Source organism: Caenorhabditis elegans, chromosome X (genome assembly GCF_000002985.6).
Source record: "Caenorhabditis elegans chromosome X".
NCBI lineage: Eukaryota > Metazoa > Nematoda > Chromadorea > Rhabditida > Rhabditidae > Caenorhabditis > Caenorhabditis elegans.
Window position 1 is genome coordinate 15,757,610 of NC_003284.9, and position 27,819 is coordinate 15,785,428.

At 36.0% G+C, this 27,819-nt stretch overlaps 6 protein-coding genes and 6 non-coding genes across 12 annotated transcripts; 4 read left to right on the plus strand and 8 right to left on the minus strand.

Annotated features, from left to right (window-relative positions):
- Positions 1–198: 198 nt before the first annotated feature.
- Positions 199–8,745, minus strand: bus-17 (Hexosyltransferase). The gene is made up of 8 exons (NM_001029832.5): positions 8,592–8,745; positions 8,363–8,465; positions 5,648–5,826; positions 3,844–3,925; positions 3,640–3,791; positions 3,337–3,471; positions 3,188–3,281; positions 199–564 (listed from the first exon to the last, which is right to left on the minus strand). The coding sequence occupies exons 1-8, from the start codon at positions 8,712–8,714 to the stop codon at positions 410–412; spliced, it is 1,023 nt and encodes a 340-aa protein (NP_001025003.2). The 5' UTR covers positions 8,715–8,745; the 3' UTR covers positions 199–409.
- A 1,080-nt stretch (positions 8,746–9,825) lies between these two features.
- Positions 9,826–13,884, minus strand: Y7A5A.1 (Delta(24)-sterol reductase). Its single transcript, NM_078193.10, has 8 exons — positions 13,790–13,884; positions 13,029–13,220; positions 12,861–12,982; positions 11,530–11,818; positions 11,318–11,482; positions 10,502–10,908; positions 10,305–10,439; positions 9,826–10,125 (listed from the first exon to the last, which is right to left on the minus strand). Exons 1-8 carry the CDS (start codon positions 13,880–13,882, stop codon positions 9,912–9,914), a joined length of 1,617 nt encoding a protein of 538 aa, NP_510594.1. The 5' UTR covers positions 13,883–13,884; the 3' UTR covers positions 9,826–9,911.
- Positions 12,389–12,483, plus strand: Y7A5A.15. The gene has a single exon (NR_072801.1). It is a non-coding gene; the product is annotated as an Unclassified non-coding RNA Y7A5A.15 (non-coding RNA).
- Positions 12,400–12,481, minus strand: Y7A5A.t5. Its single transcript has one exon. It is a non-coding gene; the product is annotated as a tRNA-Ser (tRNA).
- A 214-nt stretch (positions 13,885–14,098) lies between the features above and the next one.
- Positions 14,099–15,126, minus strand: Y7A5A.2 (uncharacterized protein). The gene is made up of 4 exons (NM_078194.7): positions 15,019–15,126; positions 14,832–14,966; positions 14,351–14,461; positions 14,099–14,294 (listed from the first exon to the last, which is right to left on the minus strand). The coding sequence occupies exons 1-4, from the start codon at positions 15,118–15,120 to the stop codon at positions 14,208–14,210; spliced, it is 435 nt and encodes a 144-aa protein (NP_510595.1). The 5' UTR covers positions 15,121–15,126; the 3' UTR covers positions 14,099–14,207.
- A 577-nt stretch (positions 15,127–15,703) lies between these two features.
- Y7A5A.14 lies at positions 15,704–15,807 on the plus strand. The gene has a single exon (NR_072802.1). It is a non-coding gene; the product is annotated as an Unclassified non-coding RNA Y7A5A.14 (non-coding RNA).
- Y7A5A.t4 lies at positions 15,722–15,803 on the minus strand. The gene has a single exon. It is a non-coding gene; the product is annotated as a tRNA-Ser (tRNA).
- Positions 15,808–15,913: 106 nt separating the features above from the next.
- Positions 15,914–15,999, minus strand: Y7A5A.16. Its single transcript, NR_072803.1, has one exon. It is a non-coding gene; the product is annotated as an Unclassified non-coding RNA Y7A5A.16 (non-coding RNA).
- Y7A5A.t1 lies at positions 15,918–15,999 on the plus strand. Its single transcript has one exon. It is a non-coding gene; the product is annotated as a tRNA-Ser (tRNA).
- A 249-nt stretch (positions 16,000–16,248) lies between these two features.
- Y7A5A.13 (uncharacterized protein) lies at positions 16,249–16,576 on the plus strand (the record flags this gene model as incomplete). Its single annotated transcript, NM_001270339.1, has 2 exons — positions 16,249–16,344; positions 16,475–16,576. 2 exons carry the CDS (start codon positions 16,249–16,251, stop codon positions 16,574–16,576), a joined length of 198 nt encoding a protein of 65 aa, NP_001257268.1.
- A 7,439-nt stretch (positions 16,577–24,015) lies between these two features.
- Y7A5A.24 (DUF663 domain-containing protein) lies at positions 24,016–24,518 on the minus strand (the record flags this gene model as incomplete). Its single annotated transcript, NM_001375190.1, has 2 exons — positions 24,016–24,272; positions 24,506–24,518. The coding sequence occupies 2 exons, from the start codon at positions 24,516–24,518 to the stop codon at positions 24,016–24,018; spliced, it is 270 nt and encodes an 89-aa protein (NP_001362148.1).
- Positions 24,519–26,337: 1,819 nt separating this feature from the next.
- Y7A5A.3 (Phage protein) lies at positions 26,338–27,061 on the minus strand (the record flags this gene model as incomplete). Its single annotated transcript, NM_001375191.3, has 3 exons — positions 26,338–26,374; positions 26,514–26,633; positions 26,829–27,061. The coding sequence occupies 3 exons, from the start codon at positions 27,059–27,061 to the stop codon at positions 26,338–26,340; spliced, it is 390 nt and encodes a 129-aa protein (NP_001361812.1).
- Positions 27,062–27,819: the final 758 nt, after the last annotated feature.

Consider the following 27,819-nt stretch of genomic DNA (forward strand, 5'->3'; position numbering starts at 1 on the left):
TCTGATTTATACGATATAAGGATCTACTTTGCTTTTCATTTTATTTTTCCGCCAAACTTTTGAAAGAGCTTATCTAATATCCTACAAAAAGCTGGTCAGCGACTATGTTTTTTTGCAAACTGCCTATATCTGATTTATACGATATAATTATTCACACACTCGTTATAGAAGAACAAAATTAAGAACCGCGGTGACTGATATAACCTGATGTGGATTCATTTGTTATATTATGGACATAAAATATTTTGGAACATATGAGACGTCGGAAACATGAAGACAATAAAGAAACAAAATTTAAAGCGAGTTTTAAAAAAGATTCGCAGAAATTCAAAATAATTGAGAGAAAAAGAACATATGGCTGGATGACACGTGACAAAAAAGTAGAAAAAATTGGTGAAACAAGAGGACTTCACAATATCATTTTAGAGTTTTGCCATAGCGATTCCAAATATTTCGCCGAGTGCCTCGAATACTGATAATGATAAACAACAAAGTCGTCAAATGAGTGCTTGTCGAATCCTTCGTTATGGATGAGACCAAGTCCGACGCAATTCGACAAAACGCCTGTAAGAAAACTAGCTAAAAAAAATAAACAAGAAAACTAGCGATAAAAAATTTCAAATATCATTTGGAGAAACTTGTTCAGAATAGATTGCTTTAAAAAATTTTTAACAGCGAGCCAATTTTTGCAGAATTTTGGCAACTTTGAATGTTCTTGAAAAATTCTATTTCTTTGAAAAAGTCAATTTTTTTCAAGTTTATCTTTCCAAAATATTTTAAAGTCTTCCAGTGTGTCTTTTCAGATTTAAACCTATTAAACTATCAAAAAAATCCACTTTGAAACAAATTTTACGGACTGTTTACAGGCCAAAATTAACAAGCTTCGAAGTGCTTCACTGTATCTAAATTTTAAGCCGTAATCTATTTAAAATATTTTTCAATAAGTTTTATTCAACAGTTTGGCTATTTTTTTGACATTTTGATGCTTGCTGATTTAACCACAAACCACAATGACCACAACAGTATTACAAAATATAATTGTTTGCAAGTTGAATCTGATATTTTGCAACATCCTGGCTTTCCTGTTAATATAAACAAGGTTTTCTTATCAATGGAAACTCGCTTTGAATTTTAGTTCCGTATGCAAAGCTTGAGAAAGATTCTGGGAATACATGATGAAATTATAAATTTCGAAAAAACTAGCTTCTGGGTTTCTTTTTTCTTCCTTGTTTATTTTTAAAAGCGTTAAATTTTGCTAAGTGGCACTGTCTGTGAGATATTCCAAATTATGAAATCGTTCGAAGACCTACTTTTGTCTAATTTTTTTAAAATTTTTGCTGGCTGATTATTAAATCTGGTAAGTACAACTTTAACAGAACAATCATTAATCTCAACATTATGTGGCTTAATTTTACCTTGATGTTTTAACTGTGAAGACCGTGTTTGCCACTTTTAGAATATTTTTATGTTTCTAACACCAAAAAGTTATTTTCATACTAAAATTTTAGGTCACAGCATAACATCTGTGCGGCAATCCGTTCGGCAACGAAACAAAACTGTTTTGTTCAGTATAGTAAAATATTTGATTGTTTTGAGAATAAAACGTATTTTTATTTAAAAATTCAAAAAAGATCTCAAATTGTGACCGAAAGTTGCCGGTCGCCATTCTTTTGGCACATTAATTTTTTATTCAAGAAGTTAATTCAACAGATCATCTAGGACTATCATACAGGCGCCAAAACGCCTGCCGCCTTATGGCTAACTCCGCGTACACTGTGGGCCGCGCCTCCCAGATAGTGCCCGACAACCCGAGAAATGTCGGCCGCTGTAAAAAGCACCTTTGGCAATATGCGGTGTGAACCAAGAGAACCAAGCCGTTGACTTTTCGTCAGAAATGAGGCAAAAAGTCGGCCTAAAACGAGCAGGTGTGAGGCAAAAAATGTTTAAATTTTTTAACAGCAAAATGCAGTCCAAATTATATACTTTTTTGTGTTTTTTTTACTTTTACTTACTTACTGTTTTTTATTTCTCTGACTTCGCCGTTTTAACTTTTTCAGGTTCAGATTTTTTAAGTGTAACTTAACAATTTGAAAGTCAAAAGCAAAATATTACTTGTCCGGTAGTGTCTACGTGATTGTTCAAATCAACATAATATGCTCACAAATGACAGTTCACCTTTGAAGATTTACAAACTACATAAAACATTTACACAGGAAATACACTCTCCTTAGATCAAATATTTTTATGACGAAATAGCTGACACTTTGTTTTGGAGTCTGATGTGCGTCTTTTTCGTACATGATTTTCTCGTATTATGCCTGCTAAAACGATCTTTCACTAATAAATGGACTGGCAATGTGATGCGTTGCCGTAGACAGCAATCAGTGATGGATTAAATGGAAACAAAAACGCAAAAACGCAAAAACCGGAATTTTAAATTTTTGAACTGAATTTGACTGTACTCAGAATTTTTTTTTCTTCATTCAAATATCTTTTTCTGTCAATTTCTATTTTGAAATATATTATACTTTCAAATTTAAACCTTTCCAGAGTAAACAGAAAATTATCAAAACTTATAGGAGGGTCCAAAAAAAATCACATTTTTTGAGTTTAAACTTATATCTCTATCAACTTGGAAAACTTCAAAATTCAAAATAAGTTATAAATTTTTTGAAGTGTTGCAAATCGCATTAGAAATTAAGGTAGGTCTAGCATGTCTGAAAGTTTTGCTGTGTTAGACGCAAAATCGCCCACATTTAAAGACCCAATATCACCAAGTGTTGGGTACGTAATTTATATCATGACTTTATTGAAAAAAAACCACGGAATGAACTACTATCACTGAAAAAGAATACAGTTTTAGATTGTAACTAAGTTTAGCTTTTTTCAAAATTTTTAACAACTACAAAAAACTTTGAGAATTTTTTGAGAATTCGTATTGCGAAAACTAGTCCTCATTTTATCGAAAAAAAAAGCCTGAGATTTCATAAATTATATTTCGCTTTTTATTGATGTTCTCCTATTTTTTACACGACGTTACTGAACATGTTATCATTAGCCTATTCCATAAAAAATCGTCTAAAGATATTAAGATTACAATCATCTTAATTGCCTTATCACATCCATAGTTCATCTGTTCAACTTATCAGCTTTTCACTTTTTAGAAACTTTTTAAACTTTAACAAACCCATAAAAACATCATCTAGGTGAACCATTGGTACTTTGCAGACATTTTCCACTAATAACTTCGCCCCATCTTTGGAGAGAACAAATGAAGAGCCCTAAAAGTTTTAAAGTAATTTATTGCAGGTTCATGCTTTGGTTGTCTTTTTATACCTGAACAAATAGCGGATAACACAAATTGGGGTACATTTCCGAAGGCACATGCCACGTCAACCATGGCAAAAAGATGCGTGGATATCCACGAGATACTTTTCCCAGCATTACAGGACCTTTTTTCATGTGTAGAACCTGCAATAAAATTTATGGGAAACGAATTAGTGGAACTTCCTTATCAAGGAATTTTGCCACCGGTTCTATGCCATTATTTTTTTTCTTATCATACATTATTTTTTGGCGGTGATCTTTTTGCTTTAGTCCACGTCTACTTTTAGACCAATGTTTCAATTACATGCTAACCTGTTCCAGTGCTGTTGCGTTGACAATTGTATCGTCGTTGGTGACAACGATTTGGTCAACGGATGGTAGTTGATCTATGACAAAGCCGTAGATGGCCATCATTTTCCATGATAGATTGTGATAGGAGTCCTCGAAATCAAACTGCAGAATATCTAAACACGTTTGGATGTCGATGACATTATTATATGAATGTTGACGACATACCTCGATATTTGTTTGCCTCAATTTTAAGGGTGTCATTCTTAGAAGTCGCGCAGACGAATACAACAGGAACCAAGGTTTCAACCTGGAAATGTTTACTTGAAGTCAGTTAAAACAATTAAAAGCTTCATTAAATATGATCAAACATCTGAACATATACCAAAAGCGCATAATTTCCCGTTATTATGTATATTGGACAATTTCGGATTTAACGTTATACCGACTACAGTTAATAGACTTAGAATATTTGTTCCCTGTAGAAACTGGGGGTTTCCTTTTGCGGAACGCTGGTTTTGAAAAGGATCTTTTTTATTTCACGTACAGTACATAAGAGATAAGCTTATTCTCAAAGTTTGAAACTGCAATTATGTCGCTTGAAAAATGAATTGAAAAAGTGTGAAGTTTGAGTCTTAATATTTTTCATCTGAAAATTTAGTAGTACTGAATTCAGTGCATTTACTATGGATAACAGTGGATTTTTCTATTTTGCACCACCACGCATATTGAAAGGCGAAAACGTTGCTTTGGTGGTCGAGTGGTGAGAGCGTTTGCCTCATGTCAGTTATCGCACAATTCTTTTATTTTTTTTAATTGCACCGTATAGTTAGAACACTCCCTAGTGACATCACTTCTAGTGACGTCACCGGACTGTTGTAATCAACATATTTGGGCTTAACTTGCTGGCCCTTGAGCCCGGGTTTGAATGTCTGGAAATCAAGGCAGGGGTAAAATTAGAACTTAAAATTTTTATAGCGGTAGCTGTCCGAAAATGTATGATTTTTTTTAATCTCTGGAGACTATTTAGTGAAGTCATCAAGACCTTTTGAAAATTGGAAACCTCAACAATTAACGTATAGACAGTGTTGCATTTTGTCTGTCTACTTGAAAAAAAGTGAATTTTTGAATAACGGCCGATTTTGGAAATTTTCGGCAATCGGCAATATCTGAAATTGCCCAAATTGTCGAAATTGCCAGAATTGCCGATTGCCGGACATTTTCGGCAATGTTGAAACCTAATTATATTTCAGAAATTGAACAAATTTCACCTTGTTTTTTAGCATTCGATTAGTCATTTGTCAAAAGAAAACGGTCAATCCTTGTTAGAGAATTGAAAAGTTGTGAGCTTTAAAAAAAAGTTCATGAGAATGCTTGTTTAGGCTCCTAGATCTACAAAAAATATCAAATTTATATTTACGGCAGTTCTGATTTTCGGCAATCGGCAACTTCCGACAAATGCCGGTTTTCAAATTTTTCGGCAATCAGGAATTCCGGCAATCGCCGGTTTTCAAAACTTTTGGCAATCGGGAATTTCGGCAGTTGCTAAAATTGCCGAAATTGCCGATTGACAAAATATAGCCGCGTTGCCTTTTTAAACTAGATATAACTTTTGTTGGCGTAGTGAAATCTCATCAAAAACTTTCAATCCTAGAACACTTAGGAACCATTTTTGAAACATCAAGTGAACGGTATTTTTTAGTTATTTTCGATTTAGCGTTTTCTAAGATCTAAAAATATGTAATACCAGATCAGGTTAATTTTCTTGGGATCATCGTCTATATCACTTTTTTCTCTAAATTTCTAAAATGTCATCATGTTTCGGCCTGGCTAACGCTGATAAAACACAAACCAGAATTTTAACACACACTGCTTCATATATCATACTACACACAGTCTCAAAGAATACCCGCTTTATAAATACATATATGCATTTATCAGGTATACATGTTGCTATAATAGATTGTTTTTCAATCAAAAAATGATTGAAAGCATCTTGTTAATATTTTTTGTTTGATTGAACAAATGTTACCTGTTGTTTCCACGTCCTCCTGATAAAATTTCTGTAGTCCAGCGATCCAGGTCCAGATCTTATAACCAGTATCCGCTTTGGGTACTCTGGCAGGTCGGGTCTAATAAGAACATCGGGTATCTTGTCAAGCTTGCAGTTTTCAGGATCCGCTTCTCGATTGGGAAAGAATTTGTTGACACCTGAATGTTTTCATTGATGTTCGGTGTACGTATGATATGAAAAGCGTAAAAAATCTTTAAGGCATTGCAAAATAAATAGTTTCATATTAAATAAAAATAAATAAAAATATTAAATAACATATATGAAACTTTACAAGAAAAGAACTAAAGTGTGGCACAGTAGAGAATTAGTAAAATGTTAAAAAGTTTCTATATCAGTTTAAAAAAATGATGATCACTCAGTTTTCATTTATCATATTGGAAGTGCACCGACTTGAAATAAATTTTGAAATTTTTGCAATTTACCAAAATAATGACAGAAAGGATTGAGAAATTGACAGCAACGTTTCAAATCAGGGGTGCGCGGCAATTGCCGTTCGGCAATCGAATTTTTGGCAATTGCCTAAACATGCAATTTTCTGAACAATTTTCCTTGTCAAGCTGAAAATGAAAAAAAAAATTATGACCAGACTGTTGGGATTTGTCAAAAAAGATCCCAGAGGCAAGAATGATTCGAAATAATTTAACACGTTGCACATTGTACAAGACAACCATCGACAACACCTTTGATGGTTTTATGGTGGGGGGACGATGTGTCGACTTAAAGAATACCTCCACTATATGGCTAATGATTCAAATATGTTGATTTTTGAGAAGTGTTAGGAATGCAGGTGACTTGATAGTGTTCGGATACAAGAGACAAAGAGATGTCCCTTGATTGTTCGCAGAAAGCGATTTTTAAGGGTTTGACTACAATATTTGTAGATTTATGTTTCAACTGATGAATGTGAAAAACTTGAGTATATATTCGATTAAATTAAAAAAAAAAACAACACTTTTCACTAAAATCCCAAAAATGCCAAACATTTTTGGCATTCGCCAATCTTTCGATCAACGTTTTTTAAAACTTAGTACATATATCGTATTTCCTCTATTAGTTAGGCACCTCCATTAGTTTTGCATCCAAAATCACTAATCAAAAATTAGTTTTGTACTCTCTATTAGTTTTGCACCTCTAATAGTTTTGCACCCCTTCATTTGTTCCCTGTTTTTAGGAATTCAAAATTTGCATTATAAAGTCGTTCTAAAAATTAGGAAAACTCTTACAGACTTGGTATAACAAGTCAAAATTGGCAAGATATCAGTACAATTCGGACAATTTTTGCGTATCAGTCGTAAAATTGGTCCATTTTGGTTCATAAGTTGTCATTGAAATTGATGATATTATGCCATAACTTAATGGCAAACATGAGAAAAAACCTGTTCGAAAATTAGTTTTGCACCTCCATTAGTTTTGCATGCCTTATTAATAGAGGAAATACGGTAATATAATAATATAATAATTAATATAATAGAAGAACATTTGGAAAATTCGGTATCAGTGTAAAAAATTTCTCATTTTTTGACTTTCTATAAAGCTATGTTTGAGTTTACAAAAATTGGTTGCGCGTTCCTTTTCAAGATTTTATTATATTTTTATTACTATTAATTTTATTTTTGCAAACTCCTACGTAACTTAATGTCGTTTGAAAACAAAATTCAAATTAGCCATTTTCGTCAGTTCGAAAAGCAAAAAATAAACTCAAACTCCGTGTTTACGGATTTCCCCGTTTTTTTAAAATATACCTACGGCAACTGCAAAAGTTACCAAACTCTAAAACTCCGGCAACCGACAACTTTTTGGCAATGGAAAGCCAAGTGCCGAACTTTTGAGTTCAAACTTATATTTTTGACCGTTTTGGATGAAATTAAAGCCGTTTTTTGTATACAGTGAACTGGCAACATTTTCAGGCTATCTGAATGCGTGTTACTGAGCCAAAAATGTTTGACATTAATATCGGCCGGTCGAAGTTGCCAAACGCTAAACCTTTCGGCAACCGGCAACTAGGTTGCTAGTTGCCGCACAGCTCTGATCTGAACTACAGCTTTCAAAGTTTCCATGTTGACGATACTCATTTAAAGGTGGAGTAGCGCCAAAACGTCTGAATATCATAATAAAACACTCCAAAAATTTTTAGGTTTTTCATAATTTCATGGCAGTTTTGGCAAATTGTCAAAATTTAAAAAAAAAGAGTTTTTGAGGAAATCTAAAGCAATGTCGCATGTTCCGACCCCTACAATGTTTCAATACAAATAATTAACACAAAATTACTGTATGAACATGTAGGAAAAAAAAATTTTTTTTGGTCGACTTCAAAAAATTATGAGTGGCAAAAACTGAATAATTGTCACTATTTGACAGTAAATAAAAAAATTTTCAAAGAAAATTTGAAAAGTTTTATTATGATATCCGGTCATTTTGACACAATAGGAGTTTTGAACACTTCCCCCAATGGCGCTACTCCACCTTTGAAATTACAACAGTTATTCCGTAGTTTTTAAATAATGTTTTTGGAATTATTTGCATGCTGCAATAAATAATGAAAAACGTTAAACATTTTGAATTATTCTGGTTGAAATTTAAACATTACTCAGTTTTTTTTCCGTTACATATTTTGAAAAATATTGCCATTAACTTTATTCTAACATTTTGTTCACACCAACTATAATCACTTACATGTCTGAAAATCGGGATCCCTTGGCTCTGTGGATAATAAATCACTTTGTGTATAGCATAAAACCCGGAGAGGCAGGAGACATGATTCAAGGTAATTGGCAAACTGCAAAATTATCGATTTTTCCAAGATTGAAATTAATGGGACAGAAAGTAGACTTTATCTGATTCTTTTTTAATTGTCTCAAACGTTTGATTTTTAAAAAGTGCAAACAAGCTGGATATAACTCACAAGAAGGTATGGTATTACCCATGAAAAACAGAGGATGAAAAGCTTGATAGGCGAAATTAGAAACAGTTCTTTGTGCAGTATTGACTGCACACAGTACCTGACGACGATTCGAAGCGGCCGCATGCCTCGCCTCGCCGGCCCAATGGTGTCTTATGTAGATACGGATCTTTTTAGGGATACGATCTTCATTTGATTCAACGTCCCCACCTAAGGCCCGTCCCTTTTTCTTTTCTTGCCTCTAACCTCTTTTATAATTCGAAATTCTTCTAGGTATGTGGTCTAGGCACTACATTCGTCAGAGAGAGAGACAAGTGAGTGAACTTTCAGAACGATCCAGAGCGGAGATATTGCTTTCAGGAGAAGGAAGACGACAGGCAACTTGCATATTTCCTGAAGGAAAAGGGGGAAAGCTTAGAATTTCTTTCGTGAGTGTGAAAAACTGCTATTGAAGGAGTCGGAATCAGGGGTGCGCGGCCATCGGAAATTTCTGGCAATCGGAAATTTCGGCAATTGCCAGTAGTGGAAAATTTCGGCAATCGACAATTCCGGCAAAATTCCGGCAATTGCTGGTTTTAAAATTTCCGGCAATCGGCGATTTCGGCAATTTTGGCACATTTTCGGCAATTTTCAAACCTAATTATATTTTGGAAATTGAAAAAAATACCACTTTATTTTTGAGTATTCGGTTAGTCATTTTTCAAAAGAAAATAATTAATTCTTAAAGGATTAAATCATTTTGAGCTTGAGAATAGAAAACTGTTTTTTATAGGGCTCCGATGAGGTCGGCGCAACGGTGCCTCCGCCGGCCTCAGCGGTCACCGCGCCGGCTTCACGACGTCACCCACGCCGCATGTATAATGAGGCGCGGACCTCCGAACGTGTCGGCCACTTCCAAACAACAGCCTCTTCGCACTTCATTTCACACACGCGGCGTCGGCGTGAGGCCGGCCGACGTGAGTCCGGCGTAAGGCCCGCATTTCGCGCCTCACTTAGCTGGGAGTCCTAGCTTTTTGAAATGCATGTTCAGGCTTTTAAAGCTACAAAAAGTATCAAATATATATTTCCGGTAATTTCTGCAATTGCCGGTTTTGTGAATTTTCGGCAATTTCGGTAGTTTTCGGCAGCCCCTCAATACTGTTAGGAATTTGAGAGCTATGCAACAATACATTTTCTCGCCAACTCGGTTGCCGCAGGCTCTCCGTTTTTACTCTATCAAAAAAATAAAAATAAGTACTTAACAAGTCAATCTTTTACTTTTTTCAAAAATTCACACTAAAAATTCATTTCATATCATTCAAGCAACTCAATTTAATTATTTTTTCATTCCTCTTTCTTGACGGCATACGTTTCTCCGATGGAAATCACATCAATCTCTGGTTTGACTTTGTCGTAAAGTCTTGGGAATGCTCCGTCGCAGTGATATCTAAGACGCACTTGATTGTAAAGAGTCATGTCGAACATCTCATTAAATTCTTCCTCGCTCATGAAAATATCTGCATAAAGGAAGGAGTAACCACCGACGTCGCGGGTGAATCTGAAATATAGATTTTGTTAAGTGAGAACTAAGTGTGAATTTTGAACGTTACTACAGCCAATTTTTACTTTTTGATTTAATGATAAAAAATCTTTACATTGAAATTTGAAAAAAAAAATTCTGAGTACTGAAATTACCAATAAGATCAATTTAAGATCAATACTATTATAAAATCTCACTTTTCCATAGCTCTCATCGCATGAGTTGGGTTGTATGGCTCACGACGTTCCACTTGTCCAGGGGTACCATAGACACCAAGATCATTGAACATTGAATAATTTGTTCCAGGTACCAAGCGAGATTTTGGTGGCGCTCTGAATCATAGGTTAACTTAAGTTAAGTTAGTTCGGTATTTATCTTTGAAAATCTAGGTCACCTCAACTGTCCTTGTGGGGCACCTCCCTTGTGATCGTAAATTCTACATGGGTACACCAGTAGTGGGTACGTATCAAACAACTTTACAGCAGTGTCAACTTGCTCTTTCAATGTGTCCAATGGCATTACAATATCTTGGAAGACCTGCTTCGCGAACGTCATTTCTCTGACGGCTTGTGTGGTGGTAAATTTCAAGAATGCCGGCTTTGGTGGGCAAAGCCAGCCAAGGAAAGCACGGAACACGGGGTGATTTCCGAATGGAATCATGCTCTCGACAACCCAAAAAATGGCACGGTTGTGGCGCAGTAAGTAGGATTCGAGTGGAATGTATTCTTCACCTCCTTTCTTCAAGAATGTTTCAACGTGTTTGTAGAACCACGGTTTGTAAAACCAGCAGACGTCGTTGACCTAAAAGATGATACTGAATAAGTGAAATCAGAGTTTTACTGAAACAGCACACTAGGGCTTCCATGTGAGAGCGGTCTTCGCCGTCGCCGATCGTCGCGCTATGCATACTGGAGTGAATTCCGATGTTTGCTTAGGGATGATTTACGGCTGCACACCGTAGTTTTGCAACGCTATTTTGCGCAACGTGGTGCGAAAAGTGGTTATTTGGAAGCGGCCGACACATTCTGAGTTCCGCGCCGCACTGTATAAGCGGATACGTTGCGGCGTGAGGCTCTTTGAGATGACTCACCAGCCGGCTAACTAGTAAGGCGCCGCACCGTCGCCGAGATGGAAGCCCTAGTACACAGCAAGAATCAAATTTAATGGAAATTTAAGGCAAATTTAAGTAAAGGACCGTAAGGGTACTTACCTTTGCATTGCTCTTGCTATCCACGTCTGCAAAATTTCCAACCATGATCACAGCTTCATTCTTGTCATAAATGGTCACTTCCAAATAATCAGCAACTTTCGTGTTTTTGTCAGTTGCTCCAGAGAGTTCCATGATTTTTTTGCAGTACTCATCTTGTGAGTGGCACTGGAATTTATAGTATTTGAATCAAAAAATATGTGTCTATCGCCTACCGGGATATATTCCATATGAACATAAGGTTTAACTTTCACAATTCTTAAAGTGAGACCAACCAAGAAACCAAGTGTTCCATGAGACCACGGGAGGCAGTAAAACAAATCAGAATGCTCGTTTGAATCAGTTACAGTAATCACATTCCCGTCGGCTGTGACCACTTCGTAACTGACGATTGCTTCTTGGTAGAGACCAACTTTATGAGAATATGTTGTCATCCCAACTCCAAAAGCAAGACCTCCGAGCGTGGCATCTCCAATCTCTAATGTTACAGCAAGGGTGTAGCCTCTGGAAAATTATGTGATACAGGTTTTGAAGGTATTTAGAGTTGTTCCTATAGGAAAGAATTTGAAGAAAAATAATGTATGTCTTTGAAACAAATATCACGCCACTTATTACTGATTCTGAAAATGATCCCAACTACAGTTTTCATCATTTTCCACTTCGTGCCCGCTGCACTCGAAATAAAAAAACTGCGTGGCGTGAACGCAGAAAACCCGATATTTAGGTCCCGCCTTTTTCTCGTCTACTCACGGGGAAAAGGCAAAATTCGGGACCCCAACCAATATCGGGCCGCCGACATCTCACGGATTCCGCGCCCGCAATGTTTAACTCGCAGCGGGCGTGACGAGCTGTCTCCGCCCATGGCGAGTTAAACGCAGTGGCGCGCGGAACTCGTCAGATGTCGGCGGCCTGATATTGGTTGGGTCCCGAATTTTGCCTTTTCCCCGTGAGTAGACGAGAAAAAGGCGGGGCCCAAATATTGGGTTTTCTGCGTTCACGCCACGAAGTTTTTTTTTTATTTTGAGTGTAATTTATTGAACTAAAAAGTTATTTTACGTTTATAACTAAGAAAATAAAAAAAGTTTCGCAGTCAGCAGGATTCGAACCTACGCGGGCAGAGCCCAATTGATTTCTAGTCAATCTCCTTAACCACTCGGACATGACGGCACACGATAATATCATTTTGTTTACGATCAGACGAAACAAACTATTGCAAATAAAAAACTTTCCGGAAAAAGCCATGTTTCACATGAATACACGAGTTTCCTCTTTTAGGGATGATTTTCCTAACACGTCAATGCCTTATAGATTAGCTTCGAGCTTTTGGGTTTGCATTGTAATTTTAAAATTTACACAGTAATTGTTGAGTATCCTTTTCTTATCTTTTTCAGAGTCAAAGATTTTTTTCGGTAATTTATTATCAGTAGTCAGTGATTTTTTGTTGCTTCCACGTATTTTATGTTAACTTTATCATATTTTCAACAACGATCAAACAAAGGTACACAGAACTATCTATGATAAGAAACATGGTACCATTTACACTTACTTTGGAATCAAAAATTTGCAAATTTCACGGACAGTGATATTCGGTTCCACAGTCACAGTGAGATTTTTTTCGTCTAAGGAGAGCACGTCGTGAAGATCAATTGGAACTTGGTGGCATTTTCTCTTAAAAATTGAGCGTAATTTTTTAAAAATTCAATCGTAAGAGTACCTTGTCAAAAAAGGTTGTAGACAAGCTTAACCAGTTAGGCCTAGCGGTGCAGAGCGGTTTTTGTTCGGAATCTGGAAGCTTGCTCCATTCAGTGACTTGGTCTTGGATCTTTTGAACACGTTGCTGATGGGAAGTTGTAGCGGACAGTTTGCGGTCAAGCCAGATACGGAATTGGATGAAAAGATCGAAGAGCTGTAAAATATAGCAATTTATTCAATTTAAAGGTCCAACTTTTAAGTCCAACTTTTAAGAACGTGATTTTTAGATAAAAAATAAGGCTCCCGGCTGAGTGAGGGGCGAAATGCGCTGTGTGTGTGCAACAAAGTGAGAAAAGTAGTTATTTGAAGCGGCCGACACGTTTGGGGTTCCGCGCCGCACTACACATTCGGATAGATGCGGTTTGAGTGACGCCGTGAGACTAGCGCGGCGACCGCTGAAGCCGGCGGAGGCGCCGTTTACCTCATGGAAGCCCTAGATAAAAATATAGAAAATTTAGAATTTTGTTTTTTCGTTCTTTCCTAATTCTCGTGTACTTGTTCTTTAATGGTATTTCTGAATTTCAGACTATTTTGGGTGTTTTAAAGCTATATTCCCATTCACGCTACTTCATCATTAAAAAATGTTTTTTTTCTACTTGAAAACTTTTTCAATTTTAAATTATAGGTACCACGAAATTTTAATTCAAATTCAAATATTCAAAAACTTCATGTTCTTCCATGTGATTTAACGTATCAATTTTGAAAAAGTTAACAAAAACTCACAAAGCTAGCTGGTAAACAGAACAGCACAATGACTAAACCTCTATTGTCTTCCAACCACCTGATTGCTTTGGCTTTTACCGTTCCAAGCACCATCCCTGAAAAATGCACAGTAAGGAAAAGAAGTTCGGCGAAAGCATAGTCAGTGGCCAGGTATTGACACACAAATGAATAGATAATAAACTAAATGGTCTAATAAGAGACAAGACACGCAGGAAAAGAAAACAGATAAGAGTAGTTGACAACCTGCGACAGAAATCGGTACAAATCACGGAGTTGGTATTGATTGTGTACTTTGAGAGAACTGTTGTAGGATTTGCAAACAATTTATGAGCAAACTAAAGATAAAGTGAGTAAAAATAACAACAAGGTAACAATGAAAATACAGAAAAACAAAAAAGTTTTAACAATTTGCAACGACTCATTCTTTGCGCCGTTTCAGATTTTGATCATTTTCACTTGACAACAGCTTTGGCATTTCACGTTTCAACGCCTTTTTGTGCACTTCCTAAATAGTTTAAAATTGAATTTCATTTAACCAATAGGTTTTATCCCATAACTTACGTTCATTTCTAGAGAATTTAGCATTCTCAGAGAAACGATTGAATTTCCGAATAAGTTTGGTTTTTGGTGTCTTTGGAGGACTTCCGAAAACTGTATTTGTTGCAAAATGTTCTGAAAAAAAACTTTTTTATAAGATTGGAGACAGCATTCAAGGGGGATGTGACTACGAAACTTCTACGAACAACTCTCTCAATTTTATATTGTATTCAATTTTTTAAAGATTTGAATAGAGTTAAATAGAGAATAGTTCTACATAAAGTACTCCACATTTTAATTATTTGTTGTTCAGTGTTTTTGAAAAAAAAATCAAAAATATTACTTAACATATTCTACAGTTATCTTGGCTTTCACTTCTTTTAACTTTGAGTTTTCGTCAACTATCTATTTAATTATAACTTCATGCTAAATTGGAGCCTATCTCACTTTTTCAACTGCTATCAGAGTTGAAAAAGATTTCCCTGCTATCAGATCAGAAACTTACTTCCTTTCTTTCAGCTTCACATTTTTTGAGACATTTTGTTGAGAGATCACTGCTGTATTCGTTAAGAACTTTGAACGGAACATTTTTTGAAACTAAAACCTTTTCAGAATCCAACAAGTCTTGAAAACGGTCGTTCTGAAATTTTCGTGACAATCAAAAAAAACATATGTTGTTAAAGAAATCATACCCAAAATCGTGCTCTATGAATAACAGCCCAGGTCGTTGCGTCTTCAGGAGTGAAAAAGTTGTGTTTTGGAATCTGGTATCTGTCGTTTATTTCTTCTGTCATGGTGTGCTGAAAAATTCATACATAGTAAAAATCGATATCAAAAACCACAAAACAAAAAAAAAACAACAGAATTTTAGACAGGTCTATTTGTACCGCAAAAACCGAAAAGATTGACAAAAAGATAGTGCTTGGAAGAGACGCAGCATGCTGAACAGTTTGTTTGTGTGATGAGTGGTAGTGATTGAATGAGTAGAAAAGAAAGAGAAAGGCAAGGTGCAAAGAGAAAAGGATAAGTTGTACATAGTCAGAGATAATGATAATCAAAAAGAAGAAAATATCGTGTATAATAGAAGAATTGAAATTATATCTTATTCGCTCTTTTTTTAAAGATCATTATGCATAATAGCGCGTTCACTATTAGAAATTTGCCCCAATTAGAGATACACACAAAATAGGAATTCGGAAAATGTATCTCGCACAAATATCTCGCACAAAATGTATTTCAAGGTTACTTCCTAAAGTATGTTTAATATTAAGCCACTCTTTCGAGCTGCAGAGCCAGTATTTTTTCAATCAAAAAAATTATCGAATAGGAAACCGATATCGGTTGAAAAATTCAATATACATACTGTTTTAAAATGAAAAAAAAAACAAAAAAATTCGCAGTCAGCAGGATTCGAACCTACGCGGGCAGAGCCCAATTGATTTCGAGTCAATCTCCTTAACCACTCGGACATGACTGCACAGTGGTACCAATATTTTGTTTACGATCAGGTGAAACGACAAATTTCGGAAGATATAGTTGAGGTTCAGCATACTCCGAATGTTTAATAGCATGCGAAAAATACAAAGGAGAAGCAGTCATGTCCGAGTGGTTAAGGAGATTGACTAGAAATCAATTGGGCTCTGTCCGCGTAGGTTCGAATCCTGCTGACTGCGTATAAATTTTGCTCTCAAATCTAGGTGTTTAATTACTTATAGTTGTGATAATAAATTCTTTTCTTTGTTCTCAATCTTTTACAAAAACTAACACCTACGTAAAATTTTAATTGGATTACAATTATTAAACTCTCGGACCGCGCAACAAACGGAAATCCGGAGAAATCTGAGTACAAGTACAAGTATAAGAATGATGCAATTTAGATTTTAATTCCATATTCGATTCAACCCGCTCTTTTCCAAAAGAAAATGCATTTTCGAGTCGTAGTTGACCGTAGTCAAACAATTGCCTATCGTCGAAGACAAACCAGCTGGGATTCTATTAGACTATGGGCAGTTCAATTGGTAAGTCAAGTTAAAAAAAATATAAATAATGTATAGAAAATTATTTGAATAGCTCAAATTTCTATTAAAACTTTGAAGCTTAGTTTTAACTTTAGAGAAAATTGGCAATATGCCATATATTGAAATTCAGCACGAAGACGGTTGTCTGTGGCGTTTTGCAGCTGTGGTTCTGGTCATGGTCATCCTCCTCGCCATTTTCTTTGTTCCCCTTATGTTCAATAAATTGGTCTGATCATTTTTTGTATCTAATAAAGGTTTCATGAAAATAGCGAGGTCTTGCAAAATGTGAATCAGAAAGCGAATATAAGCTATTTTTATGAAGAAGCACTCACAACGTCAACAAAAGATTACCCCTCCAAAAATGAACTACAATTCGAAATATCGTTTCCTTCGTCAGTAAAGTCCTCCTCCCCAAAATAAGGCATTTTCATCTTGACCGAGTCATGGCACCAGTATCCCCTCTTCATAATGTCGAAATAGTTCCAACTGTGTCTGCAAGTGTGGCTCCAAGACCAATGCGTTTGTTCCTTCAGAGACAAAAGCTCGGAAAGGCCATATGTTGCTGTTGTTCTAAACGAACGGTAAGAAGAATTATCACAAGGTGGTCCATAATTAGGGTGGCACGCGCCTGCTTATTTTTACGCAAGTTTTTGTATGAAAGTGATAGATGAATTAATTTCTTATTAATTCAAAAAATAAACTTCCTAATTTGTCAAGCAACGGAATCGTAGTAGCGCCGTCAAAGTAATAATTTATTACAGAAGTTGATAAAAATATTAGTAGCGTTGTCCAATTTAGCCTATTTTTTTGTTTCAGGAGGTCTGCCGTGTCGCATGAGCAGATATATTTTAAGTTTAAACATTAGTTTTTGTTTTGGCCCACCCTGTACGTTTTATGGACGACCCTGTATATTTAAGGGTCACCCTGTAAATTTTATGGACCACCCTGTATATATTTGATAATTTTCCAATGAAAAGTTCCTAATTTCTAGGATTTTTGGAACAATTTTTTTATTACATCAACCAACGTTTTTCAGACTTTATTTGAAAAATGAATACTGGTAATAACCAGAACTCCCGGTTTTGTTATGAAGTGCTCTTTAAAACTGTCAAAACTGTCAAATAGATTATGTTTCAGAAAATAGACATCATAAAATTCCCTGTTTCAGCTTCGAATGTGTCTAGTCACCACAATGATTTTTGGACTGGTTGTCATCGTTGGTGTTGGAGCAAAAGTCATTGGTGCATTCTAATGTTCATCAAGCTATAATTGTTCTAGTATAAAACTCCAAAACGTGCATTATTTCATTATTTTTATCTGTCTATGACGTGATAACTTTTGATAATAAAAATAACGTTTGTGGTTTCAAAAAAAACATTTCATTATTCCATAGACACACTAATTGAAATTGAATAAAAAAATTTTGAATGGTGGCACAAAACTGAATCATTTGTACTTTTTAAAGAAAAGTATTCTTCAAGATTTTTGAAAACTAATCATTTTCAGAATAACTTGAATATTAATTTCTTTTATATCATAATATATGTACCTCAAGTCCTCTAATCAATATTCAAAATGTTCACTGAAATGATATAAGAAAAAGGAAGTATCATGCGAGAAGTGACAAACGTGCTAATTGAGATGAAGCAGAGACGGGGAAGAAGAAAATGAAAATAGGAGAAATCACGGGTTTATCACCGCTTCACTTGGCGCATTCACCCATCTATTCATTTTCTTAAGCCTTTCATATTTAGTACTGAAATGTCAAATAGAGGAGCCACAGTTGCCCCAGCTATCTGTATTATTGAGCCAACTTTAACCTCGAATAGTACGGAAAAGCCACATACAAATAATCGCAACAAAGAACCACCGTGTAAGAAATTGTGCAAAAAGGTCAGTTTGATCATTTTTTAAATAGTATCGTAGTTTGTGAACAAATAGCAAAATATGACTATTAGTATATCAAACAGTTCAATTTGCAAACAAATATTCCCTATAAAATTATTGTTTGAAACGAAAGATCAATAAGTAATCTTTGAACTCAGGAACCTCCTAGCTGGCATTTATAACAATATGCAGGGATTAATGTCTCTTTGAGTATCCTCAAAAATAACTGGCAAAATTACTTGACAATTGTAAAAACAACCTTGAATGGCAAAATTTTCGAAGTTGTCACCTAAGTTAGGAGTTTCAAAAAATGTTAAACAATGTGGCATGAGACTATTTTTAATGTTTCGTAACAGATATCAAAATAAATTACTCTATTTCTACATTAGCTCAAAATAGGTAGGCTCCGTCTGTATTTGGGCCTTATTTTTGATTTCACATCCAACTTTTTTGGAACTCTAATAAATCTTATATGTATGCATAATGTATCTAACAAAGCCTAGTGAGAATATTGCGACAATAAATTGTATAGAAAAGGTATTCTTGAAAATTCGTCGTTGAAAACTAATATATTTTTATAATTAGTTTCAAATTATTTAATTCAATTAGTATTTTCTGTTATACTTTCTGTTTTGTATGTAGTACATAGATACTCACTTAGTTTCTTACAAATTTCAAAATTTTCTAAACGAGATTTTTGATTCTAAATAGTTTATTTTTAATTCGAATCACTTAATTTTTTTAATTCCAGATATGTCGAACTATTGGATACATACTCTCATTAGTGGCACTTGGCTTGGCTCTAAACTACGTTGTTGAACATTACCTACATTATAAATAAAACTAATGAAATTTAATTTTGACTTCAACTGGTTTAGTTATTTATTCTACAACATTATCATAAAACCCCGCAAACAAACAATTGAAAAAATCCGCATTTTAGGCGAAAAAAACCTGTGAAAGTATTACAGGTGTAGACGATCTTGTTGATTCACATCAAAAACAAAATTACAGACAACGAAAGTCTTGAGGTAATTTTATATACATACACTTTCTGAAGTAAATAAATAATTATGGTGAACCTGAGTTCATGAACACATTAAACAATGTGCTTCATGTAGAACAAGTGAGCCGAAAACCAAATAGAAAAAATAAAAAATGGTTTGATGAAAATAATTTATTCCCTCAAAGCATTTACATGAAAAAGTTAGAAATTGCTTGATTATAAAAATTCGATGTGATAGAATAAGCAGCGTAACTCATTGGAACAACCAAAATGATCAGTGGAGTGCATATCTGTAATTCTAACAGATAGATGAACTACTCAAATTTTCTCATCGCTAACCTGAATATTCAGGGCGTCCAAAAATTTCTGTTGAATCTGTAAAGTGGCTTTTGATAGTTTCAAAGATCGGGCCAAGAACTTCATTTTGATTATGACGTAAAAAGCAAAAAATGCGCATTCTGATATAGTGAGTATCACAATTAGCAAACAAGATTTAGCAAACACAATTAGCAAACACAATGTAGGAGGGAAGGTCGGGAGGTAACTCCTGGAATTTTTAAATCGAAATTTATCTAGTGAAGTTGTCGACTATTCCGAGATACACTTTCTGTGCGATAATTAGTTGTAGGATAACTATTTGTTTTTGCAGCTAGCTTTTATAATAATATTTATATTCGTACACTCAAAAAAAACCGCGTGGCGTGTACTGCAAAAAACCTAATATTTAGGCCCCGCCTTTTTCTCGTCCACTCACGGAGAAAAGGCAAAAATTTTGACCTCAACCAATATCAGGCCGCCGACATCTCACGGGTTCCGCGCGCCGCTGCGTTTAACTCGCTGTGGGCGTGGCGAGCTGTCTCCGCCCGCTGCGAGTTAAACATAGCGGCGCGCGGAACCTGTGAGATGTCGGCGGCCTGATATTGGTTGGGTCAAAATTTTTGCCTTTTCTCCGTGAGTGGACGAGAAAAAGGCGGGGCCTAAATATTAGGTTTTCTGCAGTACACGCCACGCAGTTTTTTTTATTTTGAGTGTAATTAGCTGTAGGATATCTATTCGTTTTAGCCGCTTGCTCTTATATTTTTTAAAAATTTAATTTTGAAGAAATAAAATCAACAAACACGTTTTAATTTTTCCGTAATCGGAATTCTCAACGGTGGTAGAATTTTCACAGAACCGTGCCATGATTCAGATTTTGCAACCCGCGCACAGGTCATGTTTGAACAAATGTTGTCAATCCCTATAATCACAAAAAATTTTTTAACGAAACCGCGCGGAATTTGCGAAATTTGAATATCCGCACGGTTTAATGGGCCTGGCCAATCCATCTACTACATCGGGATCCCCCGTCGCTGCCAATCTCCCCGATTCGTCAGGTCTCCAAGGACCCGCAGCGGCCAGCTGGTCCAATAGCAATACTCAATCCAATACCACCTCTACGTCCCCCTGTTTGGCCGCGAACTTTTGAAACAAACCTATTTGTTGTAGAATCAAACTCCATTCTTCTTCGCATTCTTCGCTGGAGATATTTTCTCAGAAAGAACTGAGGTTTCTTTTTTTGTTAAAGGTGGAGTAGCCCCAGTGGGGATTTTGTCCAAATACATTTATAATGATTCAAAACAACCGAATATCATAATAAAACACTCCAAAAATTTTTAGATTTTTCATAATTTCCGGTCAAAGTTTTGGCGAATTGTCAAAATTTTGCAAAATACGAGCTTTTGACAAAATCTAAAGCTATGTCGCATTGGATGGTAGGGACTGTGCCATGTCCGAAGCCCAATATAAGGCATAATATATGAGTAGTTTATATAAGTAAAAATAAAGAACAGTAAATGAAAAATCACAATTACTAAAAGGTGTATGAGAATTCTAAAGTGAAGAAAACAATAATGGTTTTCTAAGGGGGGCTTGGGTTGACTACCAAAAAAATTGAGAAGGAAGAAAAAAATTAATTAAAAATTAAAAAAAATTAAAAGTAATTCCTCCTCATCCTTTCGTTACAATGTTGGCGGGGTGCTCCGGGCCGGCCTATTGTTGTGGTTATCTTTATCTCACTCTTGAATGGTAAGGAATCAAGTCCATGTCCTAGGTCCAATAGATGCGTCTTCTTCGTCACGGCGTCTCCTCATGACGATGGCACCTTTGTTGCGCCTCGACTGTCTCGGCGATCCGTTTGAAAATTTGAGAGCAAAATTGTCTGCTCTCACTCCTGTTGTCCCTTTGTTCTATGTTCCTGCATACCACGCGTTCCTGATTGTGATGGTGCAAATGCGCTCCATTGCAATCATTAAAATTTTGAAAACAAAACGAATTGTTTTTCTTTCGAAAATGTAGTTTTTCTTTCTTTTCTTTCGATTTCTTCTCAATTTTTCTATGATTTTCACGTGACATGACCGTTTTAATTAATTCCCCGTCATCCTTCTTCCAGCCATGATCCGCCTCCACACCAGTCTTGCTGCTCCAACCAGGGCTACTTCTTCCAAGCCGCCGGAATTCCAGTGTGCTTTAGCCAGGACGGCTTTTCTGGAACTGACTGCTCCCTACTGCCGTCTTTGTGGTTTCTGCAGCAGCTGAGTCTTCCGGATTCCTGATCGCAAGTAACTAAACTTGAAAAGAAGAATTTATTGTCACCTTTGTCTGTTTGCAGCTCTTCTGGTCTCCGTCGTCGGCTTCTGCGGTCTTGTAAAAGAAAGCACGCAGAATGAAAATTAGTTCTTGATTTGTGATGAGAGAATGGAAAAGAGAGAAACAATTTTATCATCTCTCTCATTTTCTCTACATTTTTTTTTCCCATTCTCCCTCACCTCAACTCTCATCCTTTGTTACGTGTCCTGAAACGTTATCACTTCCACCTGGCGCCTCGCCGTTTATCTTCTTTTTTTTCCACGTCGTATAGTCGTGTGTAAAATTCCTTCAACATTGTCATGTTCCATGTCGTGTGATGACTGGGTTACTGTAGTGCTTGCTGAGGTGGTGTCTGCTCCGGGAAACTTCCTTTTTTTTTAACAAGATAAGTGAAGTTATCGTACACTCTATGATTTTTTGCTGCTTTTTCAGTATGGACTTTAGCATACTAGCTTTCCAATCATTTCCTATAGAGAATTGAGAGTCGCAGTAACCGTAAACCAGTACACTAACCGTTCATTAGACGCCAAAGTTGTGGTGTAAGATGTTGGAGCTTTAGTCAAGTAGTTTTGAAGAAGGTCAATCCTTTTGAACTTATTAGCTATGTTCCGGAAATATCAGAGATTATTTCGAGGGAGCTGTGAACTGAGTTGTGAACCAAGCATCAGTACTCGCTTGCAATGAATGAAATTCGTAATCATTGCTGGGCTTCTTGGTGTAGGCGGGGTGCTCCGCTCCTGCCTGTTAGTGTGGTTCTCTTTGTTCCACTCTTGGATGGTTAGGGACCGAGTCCAGGTTCTAGGTCCAATAGTAGAATAGGTATGAGTTTATATAAGAAAGATTAAATAAGAACAGTAGAAGATTATAGTAAGTTAGACACAATAGAAATATAATAATATGCGAGTCGAGTTCAACCGTTACATTTCGAGGTTACACTCACTCAGACTCCCGTCTCCTACTCTTAGCGCCGCTCCACTAGATGGTGAGACGCAGACGGTGGAAGGCACGTCCATAGGATTGCCCATTGTCTTGTTAGAAAAAATGTGAATTACCGTATATTCATCAAAAATATACAAAAAAATACCCAAAAATATCGAAACTGTCAAGTGACTCTTTCAATAGAAAATGGGGTGCAGCACTAATAGAGACTGCAGCACTATTTTTCGGACCCTTTTTGAATGCAGCACTATTGGAGACTGCAGTACTACTGGAGATGCAGCACTAATAGAGAATATACGGAATAGCCATTTCAAAAAATCATGAAAGGTACATTGTTTATCTAAGTGAGTTTATGATACTTTGTCGGACTTAGACCATCGGCCGAGTTTCACTGATACTTTGTCGGGCTTAGCCCATCGGCCGATTTGGTGTCAAATATGACGTTTTCATTTAAAATAAGAAACATTTGGTGTCAAATATACTTTCAACTGAAATGGAATTTTGGTAAACTGAAAAATTATAACATTGCGCGTCAACTGAAGTAGTTTTAATTTAAAAAAAACACACAAAATTACGCAACAGATTGCTTTTCAATTTTAGTATTCAAATTTAAACTAGCACATTTGAGACGCAATTTTATTTTTTTATATTAAACTTTTCAGAAACCATAACTTTATTCTCCCCGCTACGAGATTTTCGCGCGCCAAAACAACTGGCTTACGATCTCATGGTTTTTCAATACTTCATTTCACGCGCAATTTTTATGTGCAAATTTAAACCACCACATTTGATGGTCGAATTCAAAAGAGAAAGCTTTACACCTAGTTATACGGTAGCTAGAGTTGGCTCCCATGAGCCACTAAAATCACACTTTTTCTGCTAAAATACAATTTTATTTGAAAACATAAATATTAATTTTTTTAGTTTCAGTGCATCCATTTCGTTTCCATATCTTTATGATTTTGTCGACATTGAAGGTTATTCTCTGAAAAATACTTATTGAGAAAAAAACATATATTTTTTTAAAGGATTTTTTTTTAAGTTGAAATAATTTATATACTTCTATAACTATATTTTCACCTTTTTTAGCTGTGACTACTCAAAAGTTTTTTTTCGATAACCTCGCATTTTGAAGTGCCAATTAGCAATTGATTAAATATCAATTTTTTAAAATAAAACAAAATATCATTGAACACGAAATTGGTGATAAGTATTCACGAATGCACCCGAAACAGGAGTTGAAAACTTTTCTTTGACCTACTTACAGTCCAATGAAAAAGTTCAATTTCTGTGCCTCTGAAGTAAAGTGAAGCTGAAGAACCTTGCTCGACAATTGTAGAAGAATGACCTTTCAATTTGAAGCGTCTCGTGCCACTGTATACAACTCTGCATCGTTGACATTCTCCAGGAGTTTTCCAAACGTTCTTCACAGTTACGTGGTAAACATACATTTTCATTCCTGTAGCCACTTCTGCAAACACACATTCAAGAAATATAGTTCAAGTATGGGACCAAAATTTGCCGCAGGTGCAGCAAAATTTTGAAGTTTTTGGCAACAACTTTCTCGCATAACATTACTAGAGTTATTTGAAAGATCGCGTTACTAGCCATAATTTTCTAGTTTGCCCAATTTGTCAAATCTGCCGAATTTTTCAAGCTCTGCAGTTATGGAGAGTTGCCGCATAGTTTTGATTAGGAACTCACTGATAGGGTACATGTTTGTGTGCACTTGAACACAAGCTCCGTTCTTATTCGAATGCTGTTTCGGAATATCCGTGATCTTGTCAGTTTTGATTTGGTTTGTGCAACTTGTAGCATGGAGAGATAACGTAACGGGGACATAACCAAAATATTGGGAAGTGAAAATGTTAGTCTTATTTGAAAAAAAAATCACTAAAAAGCTTATAAAAATCGAAAAAATCAAAATTGATACAGTCCTACACACAATAAGTCAGAATCATCAAGGGGGCTATCACACAGATACCCAATAAAAGGGGCTGAAATATCTCTACTGATGCTACCTAACCTAACGAATCCTAAAAAACTAAAATAAATTTTCAAGCAACTACTAAAAAGATAATCACTGCATCAAACATCCCAGGAACCTGAAAACTTTGATATTAAACTAGAATAGTGCAAATTTAAAAAAATTTAAAATTGGCAAATTCAACCAATAATTTGAAATTATATAATTTGAAATTATATATCAGGTTGTCCCATAAGTTTTTGTACTATTTTTTTTTTGAAAAAAATTTATTTCTCTCAAGCGACAAGTAGTACTATTCACACAAGTATTCACCATTAGTGTCCACCACTTGTTGCCATTTACTAGGTAACATCATGATGCCACGGGAGAAGAAATCCGGCGAACGCGATGAGAAGAAAGTGGAGAGTTCAGTTTTGAGATGCTCTTCGTCGTCGAATTGCTTGTCGCGCATGTAGTCACTGAGAGACAAGAACAAATGGTAGTCGGTTGGTGCAAGATCTGGAGAATATGGTGGATGCGGTAAAACAGTCCAACCAAGATCTTGCAGCTTTTGGAAAGTCTTCTTGGCGACATGAGGCCTAGCATTATCGTGAAGAAAATATAGTTTTTCATATTTTCCGTTGGTCTTTTCTGCAACTCGGTCCAATTGGGCACAATAGTAATCAGCAGTGATAGTTTTATCAGTTGGCAACAATTCCCAGTGCACGGGTCCTTGAACACCCCACCAGACACAGATCATAATCTTTTTTGGGTGAAGATCAGGCTTTGGCGTCGGTATTCCTTTCTCACCGATCGGAAGCCATTGACGTTTTCTGGAATGGTTAACATAGAGCACCCACTTCTCATCTCCAGTAACCAGATTGTTCAGCCAATCGAACTTTCGACGAAAAGTTAGAAGTTGAGTACAAACGTTGACCCGAGTGAGCTTCTGTGATGCCGAAAGTTCATGAGGCACCCAAATTCCAAGTTTTGAAGTAAAACCAAGGCGACCCAAGTGACGTGCAATTGTGCTATGACAACACTCAAGCTTCTCTTCCATTTCACGAAGACTAAGACGAGGCTCTTCCTCCACCAGCTTCACTAGGTCTTCTTCATTTAACTCTACCGGTCGCCCAGAACGTTCTATTTCTTCGAGACTGAAGTCGCCGTTCTTGAACTTTTGAAACCAACTCTTTGCTGTATTATAAGAGAGTGCTCCCTCACCCATCGCACCGCATATGTTTCGTTCCGCTTCCATTGCTGAATGACCAAGACGAAATTCATAAAGAAGAAGCAATCTAACGTCTCGACGTTCAAGTTTGATGATTGTCATCGTGGCAAAGTAGAAATGGATGAAATGAATCTTTTCTGAAAGGGGACGACCCGACCTTGACACGACCTACGATGAAAAAATTTTAAAACTTTCTAGAAGTTTTGGAAAAATATTTGAAAAAAAGTACAAAAACTTATGGGACAACCTGATAATTACAATTTGAAAAAAAAAAAAAATATTAAAAAAAAAAGAGTTTATTAAAAAATAAAATATCTCATATATTAGACTGCATAATCGTCACAGCAAAACGTCACCGTCCTCTGATATTGCGCTTCTGAAATTAAAATACTTAAATCATTTTTATCATGTTTTGTCAACTATTGCCGGATAAGATTTTTTGGAGTTGACACCACTCTGAAAAAAACGAGCCCGGACTACCCACAAATTCAAACAAGCCATCTAAAAAAACTGACTTGAATGATGAATTAATCCACTTCAAGGAGCTCCACTGAAAATTGGTCCTAACTTTGTCAATTTCTTCTATTATATATTTTGCATTGCCAGTTTGAGAACATTTTGTAACACGGAGAAATCTGGAAATTTGATCATTGTATGCACAAGAAAACTTTTAAATTGTTTGATTTAGGTAAGGAAGTAAAAAAGAACTCATTGAGCACAGAAGATTAACATTTGAACAATGAAGTCTATTATTAAAATATATAGTTTAAATGGGACACTAAATATATTTAATATTTGTTTAATTGCGAATTTTTTTCTAAAAAATCTACCTGGGTTGCTTTCTCGCATAGAATGCAGCAAAGAATTCTGCTTTGAAGATGTACAATTTATCTCTGACAGGCTCATCATTCACGAATATCTCGACGTTGGTTTTTGTGGTTGTATTCTTCAAATGGTCCCCACGTTTGTCAGTAACTTTTAATATGTCCAAGTGAGTATCATAGATATATGCACCGATTCGATCATTTACAGTCTTTATTCCAATTGTGTATTCTTGTTTCATATCGTGTGTCGCCGGTGTAATTTATTCGGCTTTTTTGCAAACGTGGTAGAAGTATAATGGTAGGCCGACTGAAATATTGCGATGTTTTGAATTGACAAAATTGCCATAAATTCTGAAAAACCACAAAAGAAAATCGTGATTTTACAATTTTGGCTAAATTCTCAGTCTTCAAACTCCGCCCACTCCACCTGATTGGTTCAAGGGTAGGCGGAGCGATTGGCTAATTGGTCGGGGAGTTCTCATTTGGGAGGGATTTTAAAAACCCTGATTTTTTCGTTTGGAACATTCAAAATTCGGTCAACTTGACTCTCTCATAATCTTGCTTCTCTCATAATTTAAATGGAAGAGTTTGCCGAATTAGGCCAATTTGGCTCGGCCATATCTGGGTAGATTTACCGCGCGTTGCGTGTCGCGTCGCGGCTCGATTTTAGTTGTAAAACTAAATGTATTTGTCCGTGTGGAGTACACGACTTTCCCACGCGTTGTCCGGCGGGCGATTGTCAATAGAGCGCTAAAAATTCAATGAGGAAGGCCATAACCCCATGTGATTGGTTCAAAAGTGGGCGGTGCGAATCGCAGATTGGTCAGTTTTTTTTTTTGACAATTTCCAATAGATTTTGCGATTTATGGTCATTTTTGGCCGATTTTCATGCAATGTTTCAAGCATATTCAAGTGCTTTTTCAAAATTCTAGGAAACTTCCAGATTTTCAGGCAAATTTCAAAGCATTTTCAATTTTGGCAAATTTTTATTTTTTTA